Here is a 13,733-nt window from a genome sequence, read left to right as displayed (position 1 = left end):
TTCCTGGCCTCTGTCTCTCATTAGGGCTTTGCCAGAGGGTCGGAACTGTGGCACAGAGACATTTTCTCCCAGTCATGCTACGTGTATAGCTATTGGAGCTTGCCCAAGTAAAGCAAAGCAAGCAATTAGGAAATAAGATCTTTTTGCCAATTAATTATTCATAATATTTTTACTAATAAGGATTTGATCTTCCCCAATATAATAATTATTATTACTTCACCATCGATGCGTGAAAATTATGGGTCATGGACTCGCACCAGTCCATGGTCTGGTATTTGGGAGCAGCTGGTCTCCGTGAGCACTGAAATTCTCCTGCAAAGCTGGCATTCTGTAGATCTAAGATAGATGAGAAGAGAATCAGGACCTGAGTGAACCCTACTGCAGTTGTCTTGGCATGAGGCCATGTGGTCTGGCTTTGGCTGAGGGTCAGAGACAAGCCCATGGACCTGAGAAAGAGGGTGAATCACTGTGCAAGTATTTATCGAGCACCTCCCTTGTCCTGGGAAGCAGCAACCGGACAGTAGTGTATTGGCCTTGGAATTCATGTGGCTGGGGTTTCACCCAGGCTTTTCACTTACTATCTGCATGATCTTGGGCAGTTCTCTTCACTATGGGCCTTAGGTTCCTGTCTATAAAATGGTGTTAACGGCAGTATTGTTTCTCTGTGTCTTAGAGGGGAGGGTATTTGGGAAGTTGTAGAGTGCTGGTATAATGATGTATTTCCAAATGATGAATATGATGGAAGTGGTCGGTTTGGGGAAAGAAAATTAGGCCTATTTTTCATATTCTTCCCTCTAGATGCAGCTGAGAAGGCCAAGAGTGAAGGGGAAAATTCACATTATTGTGAGGACAGGCGATTAACAAAGTGTGCTTAATCTTTAGGGACAACTTGGGTGCAGGTATTACTGTCCTGTTTGAACAGGTGGCAACAGGCTGAGAATATTCACCTCGTGCAGCTCATGAGTGGTCAAGCTGGGCTCTAACTCGAAGTTACTCAAGCATGTGCTCATAACAGCTCACAGACCAAGGATCGAGGAGAGTGGAAGAGCCTGGGAGAGAGTCAGTTCATCCTGAGATGCTCCAGAGCAGTCTCACTTACCCTATTACTGGTAACTTCTGGGGTCTTCAGCAACAAACATGCTCAGGATGATGGCTCTGAGAATGAGTACATCTTTTAGAAGTGGTCTAAGAACAGTGTGTGCTCATCAGTTCCCACCAGAATCAATCAGGGACATTCATTCATTCAGCAAATATTTATTGAAAATGTACTTTATTCCAGGAACTCAGTAAAGTGCTGGGAATATAGCATAAGAGGCCCTATCCTCCAGCTGCTTCTGTTCTAGAAAAGGGACAGAAATGAAGAAATGAAGTCCCAGTGCCCTATAGGTGGGATGGCATCAGGTCTCTGTGGAGGTACACCCCAGTTAGGGGAGAGGAGTCAGGCGGAGGTGGTCTGTAGGCAGGGGCTGAGGTGGAGGGGAGCTAGTTAAGCCCTCTGGTGAGGTGGCTTGCAAAAGGCAGGCCGAGTAGGTGGAGTGGCACTGGGCAAGGTCTGCCCATCTGAGATGAGACCTCCGTGGGGCTGCAAGTACCCTTTGTTGGGAAGGCAATGAATGAATCAGTCAGAAAGCACCTTTTGAGTCCCATCTGTGTGTTTACTGCTATTCCTGATGGGAGTTTCCCATTTGCACATGGATAGAGCCACTGTACTCCAGCTACAGGCAGAGAAAGGCTGGGAACTCTCTGCCCCTCCCCCCTTTTCTGACACTCCCATCTCAAGGGCCTGAAGCTGAAACCCAGGGCTCACATGGCTGCTGTGTCCTCTCTGAGCAGAGGGGCAGTGTCCTCATTTCAGTTCCATCAGGACCAGGCTGGACAGCACCCCAGAGAATGAAGTGGTGAATGAACCCCTCTTGTCCAGCAGGGTGGGACCGAAGGCCAGGCAGGGGCTCTTGCCACCTCTCCCTTGGTGGGCGTGTGACTCAGAGGCGGTGACATCAGCCATGACTTCATTTGCCCAGAGGAGAGACGGTGTGCATACCGACAACGGGCTCTGGTTCCTGCCCTTCGTTCCCCATGGTGTGTCTTGTCAGGGACACTGCCACGGTCCTGCTGTTGTTTTCCACACATCTTCATTTTTGTTTTTTTTCTGTCTTATTTTATTCATTTCTCATGCTTAACCTGTTCATTTACTTTGCCCCATCTCTCCTTTCATTTTGTCCATCTTTTGCTTTGTCTTTATTTTCTTCCTTCCCTTTCTTGCACTTTCTCCTCCTCCTGTGTCAGAAATGCATATGGAAAGAGGTCCTCCTGCTTCCTGTGTCTTCTCTCCTCCCGGCTGCCCACATGGCGTTCTGTCCAAACCTTTCTCATACCGTACTCACAAACCACTCCCTGCCGGGACTGACAAGGCTCCTGTTCTCTTCTGACCTCAGTGTCTAAGACAAATTCAGATTTCCTCTTACTATACTTCAGCATACATCTCTCAGGCTAAACTTCTCAGGATTTCTTTTCCATGTCCAGAGATACAGTTGATGCTTCTTCCTGAACTTTTCTCAGGCAGTTGGCGCCAGCTAAATCACCCACCACCCCATCTCTCCTGGTCTTTGCCTTCTCTCCACACTGAGTTCAGACACTACCTCCCACATAACACTTTTCCTTGGCTGCTTGCCCACAACCATCTCTTTCTTTCATGACCATGCAGTATCCTTAGTTTATAACAGGTATTATTAAACTTGGGTTATTCTTTTTTTTTTTTTTTAAGATTTTATTTATTTGAGAGAGAGAATGAGAGAGGGGAGGGGTAGAGAGAAAGAGAGGGAGAAGCAGGCTCCCTGCTGAGCAGGAAGCCTGACTCAGGGCTAGATCCCAGAAGATCCCAGGACCTGGAGATCATGACCTGAGTCGAAGGCAGACGCTTAACTGACTGAGCCACCCAGGTGCCCCTAAACTTGGATTATTCCGTACTATTTGTACATGACTGCCAAGTGTTTCATATGCAGACTCTGTTCCACTTACCCAGTAAACAACATGAGAATTGGGGCCAGTATACACCTGCCTTTCATGCATGGTCTTAGCACAGACTTGACCACAAACTGGGGCTGATAGACAAATTGTAGCATGGTCAATAACTATTTCATTTGAGAAATAATTATTTCATGCTAACTGTAGAGATACAGATGAGAAAATTATGGTCTTTCCCTTAAAGGAGGTAACAGTCTAGTTGGAGAGACAGATAGGCCCCCATATAATTTGAGAAGAGTAAGGATTGAGGAGGAAACTGACAGTTTCCTGTTTATTGGGAATGTGCCAAGATGGGCACATTAACATCTATCAGCTCATCGAGTTGAATCCTACTAACAGTACTGTGAACTAAACATTGCTATAGATGAACGTGAGACCCGTGGATAGTAGGCGACTCACTGTCCAGAAGGAACACAGATAACAAGGAGAAGAACCAAGGTTTGAAGCAGAACGTGTCTGTATCTAAGGCTCCTGCTGCTTCCTGAAGATGGAAACAGGTCACGCCACTGACATTCTAGTAATAAGAACAGTCATTTGAGAAGTGCTTACTCTGTGCCACATGCTCTAAACACTTCACATACAATTGCTCATTTGTTCCCTCGACAACTCGATGGTGTAGGTAGTAGTATTGTTCTCTGTAATTATTACAGGACCAGGAAATTGAAGTGGAGAGTAGTTAAGTAGCTTTCCCAAAGTCCCACAGCTATGAAGTGTTAGAGCCCGGATATGCACCCTTGCAGTCTGGCCCTGGAGAAGAGTCAGCAGAATGTTCTGAGGCGCCCCCACGGAGAGCAGCATACTGCATTTTCAGAACTGCCACTGCATCAGTCCATTTGGAGAATCAGGGATGGGGGGTTGCTGATAGGTGAAGGTGTTGAGAGGTGAGGCTCAAGAGGAAGCTGGACCCAGGTCACAGAAATCATATAGTGTTCAGTGCCCTCTACAAAGACCTTCACAAAAGGCACAAGAAATGTTCTATGGAAGGGATGTTTTCTGTGATGTTGAACTATTCTGCATCCACCCAAGTTACGGTCTTTTTCTATTAGTCAAGTTGTGAAAGAATTTCTCCGGTGTGGACCTTGTCTGTGCCTTGCAGGAAATGACAGACGAACTCTGTAACAGTGGGATATACCTGCCCAAATAAGACCCAAAGAAACGCCAAATGGAACAGTAAAGCATACATACCTGCCCTTTACGGGTTGGGGATAAGTAAAGTTCGGATTGAAGGAAATTTGGGGAAGAAAGAGGAGGGGGCATCCATGTCAGCCACCCTGGCCCTGACGCCAGGTTGTCCTCAGGTGTCCCGGAACACTGGCCATTTGATGGAGTGCTGTTCCCGCCTCAGCCCCCTCTGCAATGGTGCTTGGCAGCCATTCAGCACCGGGTTACACTGACCCAGGAATCCAAGCCAGGAAGTGAATGAATCCATTTTCCAATTAAAATGAAACTTCTCCAAAGACCTACTCACCCCAAGAAGAGAAATTTATCTTCCTGGCAGTCTGGTTTGGCTAGAATGTCTCTGCTCCTAAGACAGATGGTGAAAAGCCATTAACTTGAATGAGGAAAGAGAGACTGGGACAGTTCTTATTCATAGTCTCATTCATTTATTCATTCATTCCTTATTCCCATTTCCACAGACTCCTCTTTAGCTTGTACATCTCTGCTCACTTATTTATTCCTCCATTCAGCTAACATTATTCATCATCTATATAGCAGATACAATCCTAGGTCCTAGGTATAGAGAGATTTAAAAGAAGAAAAAGTCTCCCCTCCACCCTCCACCCCCTGCCCCCCACCTTAGAGTTTTCAGTTTAGTGAAGGAGACAGACCCATGAATGGGTGTGACGGGAGGTGCCATGATAGGGATATTCACAGAGTATTATGGCGGTATAGCATGGGATCACCTTACTCAGGGGAAATCAGGGAAGAGTGTGTGGAGTGGGTAATACCTAAGTTGAGTACAGAATGATGAGTACATGTTGGCCAGGTTGAAGAGGGGAGGGTATTCCAGGTAGGATACACTAGGAATCAAGATATAATGGTAAGAAAAAGCACAGTGTATGTGGGTGATTCTAGTATAGTATCTCAGAGTGATCAGAGATGAAGCTGGTGGGTAAGACATGGGTTGTATATGCCATGTTAGTGGATTTTATTTTTTAACTCCAAAGGTAGTAGAAAACTTTGAAGGGTACAAAGTATACTAGATTGAAAGCTCCCTGTAGGTGGGAGCTGTGTTTGTTGTTTGCTTGTTTCCCTAGCACTGAGCATAGTACCTGACATGCAGAAGATACCAAATAATGAATGAATGAGTGAATGATTTATATAATCAAATGTACATGTTACATAGGCGATTGTGTTCTAATTGGCTGTGTAGATGGTGGGAATCGAAGGGGGAGAGATTTGAAAGTTAGCCACTGTATCATTTGGGTTGATAACAAACCACTTCAAAACTTAATGGAAAAACCAACCATTTATTTACTTCGTAATTATGCAGGTTGCTGATTTGGGATGAGTTAAGATAAATGATCTTTCTGGTCTCTACTTAGTCAAGAGTAGAGTAGGTTTCCTGGGTAGGGTTTTGGTCTTGGCTTTGCTCAGCTCTCTTGCATGTCTGGAGCCTTGGCTGGGGTGGTTCATTTCTGCTGCACGTGTTCTCTCGTCGTTCAGTAGGCCGGCCTAAACTGCCTCACCAAGCAGCACTCCACTCCAAGAAGACAAGAGCAAGGTATTTTGAAACCTCCATTCAGAAGTAACAAAGTGGCACCTCTGCTCCCTTCCACTGGTCAAAGTAAGGCCAGACCAAGTGAAGTGGTAGACAAACGGATTCACCTCTTGATGGGAAGAGCTACAGGGTTATATCGCAGAGGGCATTAATACAGGGAAAGGAAGAATTGTGGCCACTTGTAGAGTATGCCGTAGATATGATGGCTGTAACCTAGGCAATAGAATGTGATGGACTGAAAATAGGATAGTGATCTAAGATGTAGTGTGATGGTTAATTTTATGTGTCAGCTTGACTGGGCCTCAGAGGGCCCAGACATTTGTTCAGACATCATTTTGAGTGTATCCAAGAGGATGTTTCTGGGTGAGATTGACATTTGACCTGGTAGATGGAGTAAAGCAGATTGCCCTCCCCAAGGTGGCCTCATCCAGTCAGTTGAAGACCTGAGTAGAACAAAAAGGCTGAGTAAGAGGGAACTTCGCCTTCCTGACTTCCTTGAGCTGGGACATTGGTTTTTTCCTGTCTTTGGACTTGGACTGGTTCTTTTTGGGTCTTGAGCTGTTTTTGGCCTTAAGACTAGAAATTACACCATAAGTTCTCCTGGGTCTCAGGCCTTCGGACTCAGATTTGAACTTCTGGGTTTCCAGCTTGTCTACTGCAGATCTTGGGACTTCTCAGCCTCTATAATTGTGTGAGCCAATCCTTATAATAATTTTCTTCATATACATATGTATAAGATTTCATATATATGAAGGAGATTATATATATACATATATATACACATATATATAAAATCTCCTTTTGGTTCTATTTCTTTGGAGAATCCTGACTAATACTAATAGCGGGTGAAGTGTTGGGGACCTCTTCATGAATGAATTGGGATGGATGATTGGATGTACAAAATGAGAGAGAAGGGGAAGTAGAAGACGACCCTTTGGGTAACTGGAGCAACTGACATAGAAATCAAGGCAGAGGAAAACTTTTGGGGAAAAACCACAGATTCTGCCTTGCACGTGTTGAGTTAGAGGTGCAGTGGAACATCTGGGAGGCATGTCTCAGAGGAGAGTGTGGAGTTTGAGATTTGGCGAGTCATCTGACTTGTTGGTTGGAGCAGTGGGAGTAATTGAGATTGTCTAGGCAGCATGTGAACAGTGAGAACATTTGGGTGAGGGAGGAACTCTGGGGGGCATCCACAATTAAAGGGCAACTAAGGAAAAGGTGCTCAAGAAGTAGATGGAAAAGCGCCTGGGTGGCTCAGTTGGTTAGGCGACTGCTGTCGGCTCGGGTCATGATCCTGGAGTCCCGGGATTGAGTTGTGCATTGGGCTCCCTGCTTGGCAGGGAGTCTGCTTCTCCCTCTGACCCTCCCCCCTCTCATGTGCTCTCTCTCTCTCTCATTCTTTCTCTCAAATAAATGAATAAAATCTTAAAAAAAAAATACTGATTTGTTTCTGAAAATGTTAAAAAAAAAAAAAAAAAGAAGTAGATGGAAAAGCAATGAGAAGTGATCCAGGAGAATGAAGTATTAGGGAAAACCTCCTCATCTCTTCACTGGTCCAGATCTGCTTTCTTTCACGTCTGTTCAAAACCTTCTTTCCCATGCCAAGGCCTTCTCTTCATATTAGGACCCCATCCATCCCTCCTTCCCATCAACAGTACCACCCACGAGGAATTGTGTTGTCTAGATCACCATCTCCTTTCCTTCTGGTGCTTCTGCATTTTTTTTATGTTTCTGGGAGGTGGGCACCTGAACTAGTCCTGGGCTCATCATTAGTGATCTACATTTTAGTCTGCTTTGCACTTATCTGTGCATAACCTGAGGACAGGGTGCTCCCTTTCTGGGTTTTAGTTTCTCAACCTGCAAGGTGAGGTTGATTGCTTCCTGCCTTCCCTGCCCTACAGAATTAGAGCAGATGAGCTCATGCATGTCAAAGTGCTTTGAAATACATGGAGCTCTGTAGCAGTAATGAGGGTGAAACTTGTTGACTTATCAGGCACTCTACATCATTTCATTTATTTCTCACAACATCCTTTGAGATAGATGCTAGTAATATGGCACTTGAGGAAACTGGGGCTTAGAGAATTAATTTGCCTAAAGCTACACAGCTGGGAAGTGGTGAGGCTAGTAATCAGACTCAGGTCTGCCTGACTCCAACATTCTTAGAGCCCACATTCCACAGCCTTGTTTTCCTAATGCATGTGGTGGTATCACATTCCTGGCAAAGTCAGCTTTGCTCGATATAATCAGTTTTCATGAAAATGATAACTTTTTTTTTTATGGTTGGGAAATCAACTATAGTGTGGGCTATAAGTTTGCCTTTCTGTACAACCGTAGGGCTCTAGGGGAGATGGTGGGGGAGGATGCTTACAAATCTAGTTCCTAAAAATTAATTTAAATTATACAATGGAATTATTTCATTTCACAAATAAGTTCTATGATGGTACAGTTAAACAAATCCCTCTCTAATGGGGGCTGTCCTGTCAATTCAGATTTTGTTTGTTGGGTTTCATTCTCAGTGGCATAGATGGTTATTCGACTTGACCTCTAGGCTTCTGCTCACATCTCTTCCCCACAAAGACTTTTCTGGCTACTCCAGCCCCAAAGCTCTTTCCCTCCTCTGAACCTTGTCTGTGATTACTCATTAGAGGCAAATATATGGCCTACACAAAATATTATGATAAAGTTATGAGGCTGACTCACCAAACCTTGGTATCAGGCTCATTACATTATTGTCATACATCATCATATTAATTACCTTTTCCTTTGTGCACATCTTTCTCCAGCCCTGCTGTAATTTTCTTTTGAAGGAGCCTGACTTTAAATTTCTTTATACCTCCCGAAACTTTTTGCATCTTTTTTTTTCCCCCATGTGTGAGCTGGTTCTTGCCCTCTGGGAATCTGTCATTTTGAGGCGGATTTTGGCACATGTTTATATAATTGGGATACAGCGGGGCCCTGGAGGGATTCAATGAAAGGATGGCATTTGAGTTGGATTTGAATCAAAAGGTAGAAGTTTGGTTATGGGAGAAGGTGGGGAAGGCAATCCAAGTAGAGGCACGAGCCTCCATACAGGCGTGGAAATGTGGAAGGAGCATAATGCATTTGGGCAAGTGAAGGAAATGAGGTGAGTGCTGGGTGCAGCGCATGAGGAGATGAGCCCGGAAGGATTCATCATTATAATGGCCAAGTTGGAGCCAGGGTGTTGAGTGTCCTGAGAGCTATGCCAAGGAGTTCAGTGATTCTAGGCCATAAGAAACTGTCGGATCATTTTAAACAAAGGAATGTAATGGTAAGCTTTCAGTTTTTAGATGCCTCTAGTAGCACAAACCTCTCAGCATTATCTGCCTGTCTGACCAGAGATATGTCTGGTGTTTGGTCTCTTCTTTGTGGATGGGAGTTTGAAACACACAATTGTTTCATTCATTCTGGGAGGTTTCTGGCTGCAGATTATGACCCACTCTATGTTTTCAGCATCATTTTTCTTTTAAGAATGACATTGAGGATTACATTTCCTCCTGAAACATCTTTCTTCTCTGGCCTATCAGTCCGTGCCCTAATTTGGAGTCTATGGTACAGAGTGAGGATAAGGCTTTGCTTTTTCATTGAAAGTTATGCTGGAAAACAACATTGTGAGTACTTGGGCTGTTCAGGCAGGATCATTTAGTGGGTGGGGAATTAGGGAACTCTGTCCCCTCCCTTTTGTTCACTGCACACAGCAGATAGCCCAGACAGAACCTCTTTGCAATTCATAATAAAATCCTTGGATGATCCTGTTTTAGCTGCTCATCCCTACCTTCTCATGCTGCTCCTAGACCCCAGTGTCTTCCGACACACCCTGCAGGACTTGCTTCATGTTCCCCATTAGTTCCTTCAGCATTGAGAAGCCGGGAGATACCTCACTTCCTCCCTGGACACACAGAGAGAGGGCAAGGGAGAAAGTTCCATCTCACTGCTCCGAGGCTGGCAGGGCGGCTGCTGCCTGGCTCTGAATCTTGGCTATATTGCTCTATCTCCACCCTCTGCTGAGACCCGCAGCTGTGTGCACTTTGAGTTGTAGCCTCCTCCCAAGAAATGCTGTGGTTTTATGAAGTAATAGATGATTAAAAAAAAAAAGTAAGAAGTTGTTCTCTTTGGTTGCTTTCAAGCCTGGGGGATTGCTTAGCTCAAAGGATTCTTATTGGAATGCAGAAGCCTTTAGTGCCAAGTCATACACCCCAAATCACGGCGGATTCCTTTTTTTTTCTTGAAAAGACTAGTTTTTGTTAGTTGCTTGGTAACTGGAAGATAGGCTTAACTCATTCCGCACAGAGAAGTTCTAGTGTGAACTGGCTTCAGCTGTCATGTGGTGAGGTACAGCTAAAACTGGTGTGTGTTGAGGGCCTGCTCTGTGCTTTCTCCGCCCCGTACACCATCCGTGCATGGAAGGTGTTATTAGGTCCACAGAAGTTAAATGAGCTGCTCAGGATTGGAAGTGAAATCTCGGAAATTTTTTAAGTTGTGGTCAGAAATGTGTTTGGAAGGGCTTTTGCTTGTTTTCTTCTGTAAAGGATGGCAATAGCTTCCATCATGATGTTCCTCAAAGGCCAAACCCCACATTTCTGACGGGTCTGGGAGCCTCAGGATGGTGACTGTGGCATAGTGGGAGAAAGGAACACTCACTTTAGAGGTAGAAGGCCTCTGTGACTTTGGCCTAAGCCTTGTCTGAAATTGTTTGTATGTCTTTGAGACTGCTGTATATTCACCTACACACCCCTGAACCGCCCTGAGAGTCACATGTGATCAGGCGTGTGGGGGCTCTCTTATGAGCTGTGGAGGAATACAGGAGGACAGTCACAGGCCCGATGGTTCAAAAAATAGAATTAATTCAGTAAGATTGAGGCCCTCAGCTGGGACTGTGTACTGGCTCGGGAGTGGGAGGGAAGGAGAGATTTTCCCACAGAACTGGATTAAAAATCCATCCATGGGGCTACGTGCTCTTGGCCCATCTGGCATTCGATGACAAAGCACTTGTGAATCATGTAGCCCAACATAAGAACAGCATGGGATCCTTACAGATAGTCTGTCAGCATCTCAAAGTAAGAGATCAGGCTTTAGGAGATATTCCCTCTCATCCCTGTAAACTCTGCCCCCTTCTCTTTGCTGGCTAATCTCCAGACTGCTTTTGTAGAGAAAGCAGGGACCATATCGCTCTCTCTTCCTCCAAGATCATGTGTGTTCTTAAGGATACCGCATACTTCTATTTAGATGATTCTGGTTTCTCATCTTATAGACAGAGTTTGGACTGGGGTCTGCGGCTTTGGTAGATGAAGCTGGCCCGGTCTCAAGAAGAAATGATGTTCCCTGGCTGCCTCACGCCTCCTACCACAGTGTGTCTCTTTTTGGCAAGAAGCTTGAAGTTCTCTTGGAGACATTTGCTCGGGTCCCATTGTCCACAGTGGCTGTCTGCATGGCTCCAGGCTGAAAGCTCTCATTATGTGAAATCTTTAATGACCATATACAAGATCTAACAGAAGCAGTTGTTTTCGGAGTTTAGGAACATTGTTCAGCTTTGGCTTGAAGTGCTGGTTGTTGCTACTGTGGTTTGGCGGTTCATTTCTGGTGACTTGGCCTTGGGCTTCTGGAGCCCGTGGGAGGAGGCTGCCTTTTCTCCTTCTCCCTAGGAACTGATTGCCGAAACCACAGAGCACAGGGAGAGATTTCGGGGGTTGCCCCGAAGACAGACTAGTAGGTTGACTCACACAGCTTCAAAGGCTACCATTTTCCTGATTGTGACCCTTTTTAGGGTCTGAAGATACAACTGGTTTATAGCTGTGTTAGGCACATTTAGTCAGCTGTGAGTTTTGCCTTGCTTGCCGTGAACATGTATGGGCGTTCAAAGAGAAGCTTAGCCCTTTCTAGATGTAAGCTCTCAACCCCAGTGCTTAGGAATTTAAAACAAATAAACAACAACAGTAATGGAAAATGGGCTTCACACTGTCATTTACTTCTGAATCCTTTTGGTATTACTGTTGTTTTAATGGGACCCTGGACCTGGGATTATACTCAGTTTCTCTGTCATGCACATAGATAGTTCATATAGTAGTGATAGGGAAGGAGGAAGTAGGAAGAACTCAGAGAATTTGAGGGCAAATGTAGATAAAGGCCAGTCATATGTCTATAAAGTAGATGTAATAACACTCAGAACTTTCCCTCATTCAAAGGAGATAACACAGGTGGAATCCATTTCTAAACTCTGAAGCATTCTTCACATGAAAGAGATTGGAAGGTGAAAGTGAGCAGTTTGTCTCGTTGTCCAACAAATATTTATTGAGTGTCTGCTGTGTTTCACCCTCTCGGATACTGGAATATATTTCTTGTGGAACTTCTTCACGGTGGCCCTAAGGTTCCCCAAGATACTCTGTGCTTATGATACATTCCTTTTATTGTAGCCTCTTGGGAAGGGAATAATTGAAACCAGGACTTGGAGAGTTGCCTGGATGGTAGGAGACCTTTCTTGCTACTGCTTCTGTCTGCTTTACTCTTTTCTTTGCAAAGTTCTGCTTCTCTAGGTACTTGGCAGAAAATGTCCACTTTATAGTTTCCAAGTTTATCTCCCCTCATTCGTAGGCAGAAGTTAAATGACCCCATTTGGATCCTGAGTCTAACTTCTTTGGAGAAGGAATCTGATTGGCTCAATTAGGTCACATGTCCATCCCAGGGCCAGTTAAGTGTGTAAGGCCACTGGAGTCAGGTAGCTTCTATCTCAGGGCTAACAGTCCAGTCCTTTGGAGGGAAGGAGAGGAGAGAGTTGTGGGGTATATCATAGTGCATAAGATTGACAAGGTCCTTGACATTGTAGAGCTTACATTCTCACAGTAAAGAAAGAGAGTACACAAATAATTGTGGGGTAGTGTGGGTCATATGAGACTCAGACCTACCCTGAGTAGGAGATCCTGGAAGGCTGCTTCAAGGAAGGGTGGATAGGGTTGACCAAAGGGGGCAGGTGAGTGGATCCTGGGAAGCAACAGGGTGGTGGGTGAGGAATCCATGTTCTAGACAGAGATGGCAGAGGAAAGAAAAAGCCCAGTGGCAAGAAAAAAAATCTGACCGCTTTGGCAATGTGGAAGAGACTGGAAGAAACAAATGTTTAGTTATTTTATAAGAATAGCGTGGGGGGTGCCTGGGTGGCTCAGTCGTTAAGTGTCTGCCTTCGGCTCAGGTCATAGTCCCGGGGTCCTGGGATCAAGCCCCACATCAGGCTCCCTGCTCCACGGGAAGCCTGCTTCTCCCTCTCCCATTCCCCCTGCTTGTGTTCCCTCTCTCACTGTGTCTCTCTCTGTCACATAAATAAATAAAATCTTAAAAAAAAAAAAAAAGAATAGCTTGGGTATGTGCCATTCTCTTTGGCTCAGACTGGAAGTTCTTTGAAGGCAGGGACCAACTGTTCTCCTGCCTTTGGAACCCATTGATGTGGGGAGAATTCTACATGGAGGAACACATTCCATTTCATGGGGTAGTTTCTTAGTGCAGTTTTCTTCCCAGCTTATAACTGTTCATCTTTGAAACCTTGCTTTGTGTCTTGAAGTGTATCCTGTGACCCCTCACTGGGAAGATGGATTGCACATCCTCACAGAGTGTGCATCTTCCCCTCCAGGCTGGCCAAGGGAATAAAAAAGAAATGATCATTTTTGGAAGGATCAATAATTGCCAATTTTTCTTTCCTATATAGGTACTGCTTACATAGCATCCCTGCCCCCCCACCCCGGCTCCCCGGCCCCCAGCCCCTGAACAGATGTTTTATGGGACACTGTTGGCTATGCTTTTGTTTGGAAAAATTTGAAACATTATTGAAAGAGGGGAGGGGTAGGGAAAAAAAAGCCCATAATTGATTCTAATATATATTTAATTTGGCAGAACATGAGAGAGACTTGCTGGGATAAGGCGGGACATTTCTTTGATCTCCCAGACTTCTTATCGTGGAAGGCAACAGGTGTCTCAGCACGGTATG

The 13,733-nt window shown here is 45.0% G+C and overlaps 1 protein-coding gene across 13 annotated transcripts in view; it reads left to right on the top strand.

Moving 5' to 3' along the window:
- The window catches only part of FGGY (FGGY carbohydrate kinase domain containing), a 400,333-nt gene that overhangs the window by 48,965 nt on the left and 337,635 nt on the right, over positions 1–13,733 (top strand). For all 13 annotated transcript variants that reach the window (XR_003208181.2, XM_025871735.2, XM_073896657.1 and 10 more), the window contains one exon: positions 13,640–13,728. Coding sequence is in view for 12 of the 13 variants with exons in the window: in XM_025871735.2 (XP_025727520.2) it covers positions 13,640–13,728 (89 nt within the window). In the remaining variant the exon portion in view is untranslated. The remainder of the gene's footprint in view (positions 1–13,639; positions 13,729–13,733) is intronic.

The sequence above is a fragment of the Callorhinus ursinus genome, unplaced genomic scaffold (assembly GCF_003265705.2).
Source record: "Callorhinus ursinus isolate GAN/ISIS: 27379988/994484 unplaced genomic scaffold, GSC_fseal_2.0 scaffold9, whole genome shotgun sequence".
Classification (NCBI taxonomy): Eukaryota; Metazoa; Chordata; class Mammalia; order Carnivora; family Otariidae; genus Callorhinus; species Callorhinus ursinus.
Note: the sequence above shows the minus strand (reverse complement) of the source record. Positions and strands in the feature narration are given on the sequence as shown.